Source organism: Anolis carolinensis, chromosome 3 (genome assembly GCF_035594765.1).
Source record: "Anolis carolinensis isolate JA03-04 chromosome 3, rAnoCar3.1.pri, whole genome shotgun sequence".
In the NCBI taxonomy this organism is placed as follows: Eukaryota; Metazoa; Chordata; class Lepidosauria; order Squamata; family Dactyloidae; genus Anolis; species Anolis carolinensis.
This window is the reverse complement of record NC_085843.1, coordinates 18,988,196-18,996,737: the sequence shown is the minus strand read 5'-3', so window position 1 is coordinate 18,996,737 and position 8,542 is coordinate 18,988,196. Positions and strand designations below refer to the sequence as shown.

The 8,542-nt window shown below is 38.5% G+C and overlaps 1 protein-coding gene across 1 annotated transcript; it reads left to right on the top strand.

Moving 5' to 3' along the window:
* Positions 1 to 19: 19 nt before the first annotated feature.
* taf1d (TATA-box binding protein associated factor, RNA polymerase I subunit D) lies at positions 20 to 7,884 on the top strand. The gene is made up of 6 exons (XM_008108093.3): positions 20 to 171; positions 2,184 to 2,248; positions 3,477 to 3,897; positions 5,227 to 5,402; positions 7,084 to 7,138; positions 7,760 to 7,884. Exons 2-6 carry the CDS (start codon positions 2,193 to 2,195, stop codon positions 7,829 to 7,831), a joined length of 780 nt encoding a protein of 259 aa, XP_008106300.3. The 5' UTR covers positions 20 to 171; positions 2,184 to 2,192; the 3' UTR covers positions 7,832 to 7,884.
* Positions 7,885 to 8,542: the final 658 nt, after the last annotated feature.

The following is an 8,542-nucleotide window of genomic DNA, read 5'->3' as shown; positions in this document are numbered from 1 at the left end:
CCCATTCTTCCCTTTTTCCCGTCAACCCCCAAACCCAACTCTCGCGAGAACAACTAAACTATTTAAACGGGCCCTCGGCAACGGTTCGGCCTTGTTGGACTTCGGTAGCAGAATGGAACTGTGTCGTGAGTGATAAAGTATCCATTGGCATCCGCTTGAATCAATCCTCAGGTTAGAACGTGGCTTATCAATTGAAGATTTAGGGATGTTTTGTGTTTATTTTGAGTACGATATTGGGGCGATTAAGGGGAGATGAGGGGGTGAAAAGCGTGGTTGAATTGCCTCCCCTCAAGCGCCATTACTTCTTATGGGCCTTTGCTAGAATTAGGCTTTCACATTTCCCTTAATTGAAAGGCTTGGGAGTCTTATACTCCTCCAAATAATCATCAAATGTATTTGCTTTCGAAAAGTTTAATATTTCATATATTATGACATGAATTGATTGATCAGTTCTTTTTAAAATGTTATACTGTAATTGCATATTTTTGCATCTCAATCAAGAGATACAAATGGAACGTACATAAATATGTCAAGAATTATATTATTTTTATCTTGTGTGGATAATGTTTTATAATTGAATAGGCTTATATTTTATTTTTACTGTATATAGATGTATGTAGATATTCCTTATACAGTAGAGTCTCACTTATCCAAGCTAAACGGGCCGGCAGAACCTTGAATAAGCGAATATCTTGGATAATAAGGAGGGATTAAGGAAAAGCCTATTAATCATCAAATTAGGTTATGATTTTACAAATTAAGCACCAAAACATGTTATACAACAAATTGGACAGAAAAAGTAGTTCAATAGACAGTAATGTTAAGTTGTAATTACTGTATTTACGAATTTAGCACCAAAATATCACAATACAGTATAGTCTCGCTTATCCAAGCCTCGCCTATCCAAGCTTCTGGATAATCCAAGCCATTTTTGTAGTCAATGTTTTCATTATATCATGATATTTTGGTGCTACATTTGTGGGGGACATTGGCAGGGCTCTTGGACATGTTCACTGCGCTCGCTATGACCTGCAATGTCATTGGAGGGAGGGCCATTGATATCTCCTGAATAGTGGGAGCTTCAGCTGTTTGTGGAAGTAGGAGCTTGTTTGTGGAAGTGGTCATCTCATCCACACATACATAGATACATACATATTTTCACTTTTATTATGTGTATAGATTATGTGTGTGTATCTATATAAAAGGGTAATTAAGTTTTGGCCTAGGACAAAACAACAAAACTACACATCCCAGAAACTCTAAACTTGGCAGCACAACCCCTCATCCATGCCTCCACATTCATACAACAAAAGAAAAGAAAAATAAAGTCCTAATTAGAGGGAGAGGAAGAATTGTTTTTATCCAATTGCTGCCAGTTAGAAGGCTAAGCTCCACCCACTTGGTCTGCTGTCAGTTAGAAGGCTAAGCTCCACCCACTTGGTCTCCTAGCAACCCACTCAGCCCAGGGCCACTTCAGTCAGGCCTCTTCCACACTGCCTATAAAATACAGATTATCTGATTTTAACTGGATTATATGGCAGTGTAGACTCAAGGCCCTTCCACACAGCTATATAACCCATTTATAATGGACTTAATGTCAGGGGAAAACCTTTACCTTAACTACCACCAATTCCTCAATACTTTATTTCCCATACCACCATACTTCGCCACAGCAACGTGTGGCCAGGCACAGCTAGTATACATATATATGTATGGGGAAAATTCAATATAAGCCTATTCAATTCAAGTGTGTGTTACGCTTCAGTTCTTCATAGACAATCCCTTGAGCATAAAAGCCTGTTGATGTCAGTGAGACTCATTTTTTGCATAGCATTGTATTGCCAAAATCTTGATGCATACGTTTTAGTAGACATATTATTTTGGGCATTTTTACCCCGCCTTTCTCCAAATGGACCCAATGTGGCTTGCAAGATCATTAAAACCACATCCTAACATCAACCATATAACTAAGACATAAAGGTAATGTCAACCATATATAAATAAGCATGGTGAATCTACATTGTAGAATTTATGCATTTTGATACCACTTTAGATTCCATTGCTATGGAATCATAAGGGTTGTAGTTTTGCTGCCTCTTTATAAATGAATTCCCTGGTGATATTTTGAAAATGCCAATTTATCAAAATATTAACATCTCCCCCCCCCCCCAATTCTGTGCTAGAAGCTGAACATGGCTGATATTTCTGAGACCGAAGACTCTGCTGCACATCACCAGGATTCAAAAAAGTGAGTCTTTAACCTATACATAAAAATGTAAGGTATCATTATATTGCTTCTGTAGTGCAGCTGCATTACCTGTCTGAAAAAAAAGAGATACTTGTAATCTTGGCTGAGCTTTCTGGCAGAAAAGTTTCTAACTTGTAGGGCTTCCAATTTTGCTAAAATTGAAATTATTCTATCTGCATATATAGTCTGTGTGTCTATTCATGTATTGTACATCCTGTGCAATTGCTTCTAACTGGTGAGATGTGATTCTGCGTTTCTTATATGTATGTATCCAGTGGCGCCATAATACCTTCAAATGCTATAATGGTGGTTAGGAATTGTGGGAGTTGAAGTCCAAAACATTTGGAGAGCCAGTGTTTGCCCATGCCTGCTAGAATGTGTATATTATAGTCAGAATAATTGGTCCAATAAATTAACATTTTATGGAGCACCCAGTTTAGAAACATTACTTTAGTGGGCCTGTCTAAATCAAAGAGTGCAATTGTTCTGTAAAGGCGGTGGCAAAACAGTAATATATTTGCTGTCACTGTATGTCAAAATAACGTTGGTGATTCAACATTGGACACTTGACACAAATATAAAGAAATATATCTCATCTGTGTAAGTAAAGTTTTCACCACCTAACAACTAAATGACGTTCTTCTTCCGAGACCAGATTTCCCCTCTTGAATGCTTTCTAGTATCTTATTACTCAAAATGCATTTGTGGGTGCTGGTTTACATGATGTTTCACCGTCAGCGATTGCTTTTTAAAGGTTCCTCTTGTTAACCATCTTCGTGAAACTTTCAGAAAGTTTATTACTTGAAGCTTCACAATAACCTTGCAGCATTAGATTAGTAGCATAAAATGATGGTGTGAAGATGTTATCTGTTAGATCGGTATGCCTTTCCTAATCTAATATCAGCAGATGATAATTTATATCCCACTTTTCTCTTTTACAGGAAACTCAGAGGGCTAACAATGCTAAAAATACAATGTTCAATTAAAAGCCTACTACAGGCTAAAATTAGAATTAAACATAGTGGTGACTTGGGTGCTTATCATCTCCATGCAGCATATCAAATGGCTGGTCCAGCTTAGGTTGATGGGAGTTATTATATTTATATTCTTTTATCTTGCAGATTGAGGGAGTCAGGTGTGTATTCTAAGAAAGGATTTATTTCATCTTATATATAATGTAAGGAAATTGTGCCATTGAGCAACTGTTCACTTTTCATTTCTATAACAGGACCAATGTTGGCTCATGTTTGCTGAAGCAGGCAAAAAAGAAAGGAAAAACACGGAGTTCAGCAAAGTGTGGACCGTCTTCTGCAAGTGCACCTGCCATTATTAAATCAAATGGCTCTGTGAAGCCCGGGGGCCAGGTCAAATTACCTATGCCTAAAATTGACCTCAAAGCATTTTTTGACTACTACTTCGTACGGAAACAGCATAAAAAGCTCAAAAGAAGAATAAGGAAAAGGCCACCTCGGAAAAAAACCCCTGAGGGACAGAAGCCGAAGATCCCAGTGCGTCAGGGACAGAGGCGGTTGAGAATCTCGGTACTTGAGCGAAAGAAGAGAGCGAAAGAGAGGGGCCTCCAGTTTCCTTTTGTGGAGAAACTTTGTGGAAGGAAGCACATTCCACTTAAACTTGTGTGTCGGTATGAGGTAAGTTACTCTTAAACCCAGACTTAGAAAAGACATTGCTGTCTTAATCTGAGGGTTTGTATTGCGTTAAATGCAGTTGGCCTCCTCAATGTGATATTCTTCATTAAATACACCACCAAGATTACCATCTTATTGGTGCATCGGCAGTCCTTGAGTTATACACATCCAACTTTCAAAGACTCATAGTTAGGAATAGGGCTGAGACAACAGGAAGTGGGAGAAATCTACCCCTTGATAGGGAAATTCACTCCTGAAAGAGTTATCAAGGGGAAAAGCTGTCTCAAGTGAAACTTTGTCTCCAGTCCTTGTTTCCACAGCAGGCCAATTTTTTTTTCAAAATTCAACTTAAGGACAAAGCTGCAGAACCTATCTTGTTCGTAACTTGGGGACTGCCTGCATTGCACAAAAAATTGAATTGATTGTCATCTTGTGTCTTGGAATTAACTAGAGATGGTCATGAAAAATTTTCCTTCGTTTTCTTTGTGCTATCGTTCTGTTTCAACCATTCCTCTACGCAAAACGAATGATGACATTTTAGAGGGAAACGAGAGGCAAGACGAAAATGAAAGCCGCACAGTCATGCTTACTTTCATTTTCCTTTTGTTTTGGCCCCGTAACAATAAGCAGGTACTGACAGAGGGCTGCTTTCCCATTACGGCTAATGTGTACCAATGGGTGTTAATAATATTAATAAAAATAATGATAGTTATTCTGGGACACTAAGCTGAGTCTGGGAGAGGAATGCCTCCCCATTACATCTGATGTGAGCTAATGGGCCTTACTACTACTACTAATATATATATAAATGACCAAAGCCATTCTGGAACTCTTAAGCTGAGTCTGCGAGAGGGGTGCCTTGCCATTACATCTGACGCGAGCCAATTGGTCTTACTAATAATATTAGTAGCTTGTCATTATTAATAATGACAAGCTACTCTGGGGCTGTTAAGCTGAGTCTGGGGGAAGAGGGCCTCCCCATGACAGCTGATGTTTGCCAATGGGTGTTAGTACTCCGGCGAAGACCCAAGCGTTTCAAAATTTGGTGAGCTAAAGGGGGTCAAAATGTCCTTCGTGTGTGGCGATTTTCACCCCTCTAGCCCAAAAACTCAGGGTGGTGGTGAGCCTCGGAAGCCCTCCCATTGCTGCCAATGGCATGAACATTTTCATGTTTTTTGTTAGCCAGATGAGAATTCGTGTCGTATAGGCAGCCCGTTTTCATTAGCGGGAACCAAATATGAAAATGAGATGACACGAATGAGACCACACAAAACGTACAGCAATTCCATACAAAAGCACAACACCGGTATTAACCAAATTATTATTTCCTAGCAAGAAGCTATACAAGGATACTTCAGATACATTGAAACGCTGAAATATGAGCAACACCTTAAAAAGTCTTTGGCAAAACTGAATGCTGGAGATGATTTGGAAAATGAGAGCCTGGAGTCACGGAAGTACAAATACCTGGATGATGATGGTCCCCTTTCTCCCATTGAAGAGCCAATGTATGTATAATTATGCTTTTCTGGTCTTTCATATCTGTAGTTGAAAAAATAATCTTTCAGCCTAAACTTTTGTAGATAAATTTAATGCTGGATCACTTTCTCCAAACTTATATAGTATTAGTTATTTATCTTTTGAGCATTTTCAGAAGCTGTTTTAAAAAAAAACATGTTTGGACTTGAAAATGCTGGAATCAATTTCTGCCAACTCTTCCAACAGATACTGTCCTTGGCCCACTGACCATAGTAGCTTGGTATGATGGACATTGTACTTGAATGAAACCAGGTTCCCCAACCCTAACCTAAATAATATTTTGAAAAAAACAATTTTGACAAACACCAGAAATGCTCCATTTCCTGATTCCTATGTATTTGTTCAATAATTCTTTCAGAAATAGCAGTTACAGGGCTTTCATATATCACCAGTGAGCACAAATACTTTTAACTTTTCTGTTTTCTAATTGAAGAATGGGAAATTAAGTAAGTACATTCTAGAAGATGATGTTCGGCCTGCTTAAAATCAGATACTATAACATGGTGTTTGATAGGTGATTCGACTGAGATTGTAAATCTTTTTTTCTGAAACTTGCATATGTAACACTTCATAAATATAAATTGTGAATGAAGTTTTATAATACAAAATTAAAATTAATCTAAATTTAATAAGAACATTAATGCGTCTTTCAGCTTCCTCCTAAATTTAAATATTTCCCAGGTCTTTGTGAACACATCAGATTTTCCCCTTCAGCTGAATCACATGTGGCACCTTGACATTTCAGTATGACAAATACCATCTTGCACTTTATGTGGGAAGTTACCACTCCTTTTGATGTTCCCCCAGCAACAGCAAGGGTGTCCCTCTGGGCAGCTAAACCAGGCAATCCCAACTGGATGTGCCTCTCCCCCCCCCCCCCCCCCAATGAGGGTCTGCCTCCAGGGGCAAACCAAGAATGGGCAACTTGGAAATCCCTAAACAGACTCAGAAGCGGAGTGGGCAGATCAAAAGACAACCTGGCAAGATGGCACTACCTGGAGGAATCCTCCACCTTGTGTGACTGTGGAGCAGAACAAACAACTCCTCATCTGTATGCTTGCCTGCAATGCCCTGCTTCATGCATGGAGGAGGAGTTGTTCAAAGTTACAGACAATGCGATTGCTGTTGCCCGCTTTTGGTCTAAAACTATTGAGCTGTTTGTGATTCCTTTATTTTATCGCTTTTAAACTTATTTATTATGCAATGCTTTTGACATGAAATAAATAAAATAAACCCTTAATAGGCGTGCAATTAAAGAATTGGACTGATTGGGAGGGACAATGCTTTGAAAAGGGCAGGGGCCTCTAGAATTGAATGCACATATGGGAGTATACTGTAGTAATGAGAAGCTGTTCTCTGTGCCTCTATTCTGTCATATGTGATATTTATTTATTTCATGTCAAAAGCATTGCATAATAAATAAGTTTAAAAGTCATGAAATAAAGGAATCACAAGCAGCTAGATAGTGTCATATGTGGTAATCATATTACAAGTCTTAAACCTTTTTATAAGCACTGCATTGAAAAAACTATGCAAAGTGCCTCCAGTCTTCTATGAAGCTCTTTACAAATGTCCATTATTCAGTGTTTGTATTTTAAAAAAGTAAAACTCTATGGAGGTGATTGTGATTGGGCGATTATTGTTTTTCAGTGAAGAAGACCAAAATATAAATTCTGGTAATGATGATATTGGTGCCAGGATAGTGGTAAGCATCAGCTTGAGTTTGATTCTTCATCTTACAGACGTAAGCTTAATATTTAATACATCAATAAACTTAAAACCATTAGCTGCATTTCTCAAATGCTTTGTCAAGGGTGTTTCTTTACTGTAGAATGCAGTTTGACACCACTTTAAGAGCCAGGCCTCAATGCTGGTGGTGAGGCACCAGCACTCTTTGAGAGAGAAGGCTCAAGGCCTTACCAAACTACAAGCCCCATGCTTCCATAACATTGAGTTATGGCAGTCAAAGTGGTCTTGAATTGCATTTAATTCTACAATGTAGAAGTCCAAAACACCAGAGGGCTGAAGTTTGCCCATGCCTGTGTAGATGTACCCCAAAACCCTCATAATAGCAGGCCTTATATAATGAAATCCTGATAATAGCACAGCAAGACAAAACTTTCATTAACAACCCTTTCCAGCTTACCTGTCTCTGTATTTTATTTAGAATGCACACACATTATTTTTTTTAATCAGTGGAAGGAGTTAGTATGTATTCTTGTTTAGGAAATTTGAAAGTGAAAAGTGCAGCAAGTTTAACTTTATTGTTGATATCCTTCTAGTTTCTGTGGGGGAAAACCTGCATGTTTTTCTTTCATTGCCACAGGAGAAAAGTTCCTTTATACTAAGTAGTACAATTCCAGAGGAAAAGAAGAAATACAAGAAGAAATTCAGGTGAGTTCTTTTATAAAGAATGATCCTAAGATGCTAGGTACATGGTAAACCTCGAAATAAAAAGTATATATTGGTTACATGCCTTAGTTTATTCCTATTAGTCATGTTTAAAACCACAAATTCACAAACTATGCTCCTGCAGGCGTTTTGTACTACTCCCAGAATTCCTGCCTGTTTCCATGCTGACTATAAGGCTTCTGGGAGTCAGAGGATGCCATCTATACTGTAGAATTAATATATCACTTGGCTCAGTTCTGTGGAATCATGGGAGTTACAGTTTGGGGAGGCACTAACACTCTTTGACGGAGAAAGCTTCTAAAGCTCCAACTTCCATTACATCATAGCATGAACCCATGACAGTTGAAGTGGTGACAAACTGCTTTAATTCTACAGTGTAGGTGTGTCCAAACCCCTGCAGGACCCATGCCTGGAAATCTCCAGTTTAAATAACCCAGCTAACCTGACATAGGGAATTCTGGGTACTTTTGACATTACTGGTGCAATAGCGGAAATTAGTGGTGTATTTTGTATTGGTGGAAACAATGGATTTGCCTTAGATTGATTTTTGTTATAATTGTATCTATATTCCAGTACAGCAATGCAACAAATATGAACAACCTTCTAGAAGGCGGATCCTTTGAGAGTTGCATAAATAAGCATCAGGGTGGGACTTGTATTGTGAGGGGAAATGTGCATAAATTGGGAACCTGAGTTA

Excerpts from the sequence above, each read along its gene's own strand:
- taf1d (XM_008108093.3), top strand. The coding sequence starts at position 2,193 with ATGGCTGATATTTCTGAGACCGAAGACTCTGCTGCACATCACCAGGAT. Across the intron at positions 2,249-3,476 it reads CATCACCAGGATTCAAAAAA|GACCAATGTTGGCTCATGTT; the intron begins GTGAGTCTTTAA and ends TTTCTATAACAG. Across the intron at positions 5,403-7,083 it reads TCTCCCATTGAAGAGCCAAT|TGAAGAAGACCAAAATATAA; the intron begins GTATGTATAATT and ends ATTGTTTTTCAG.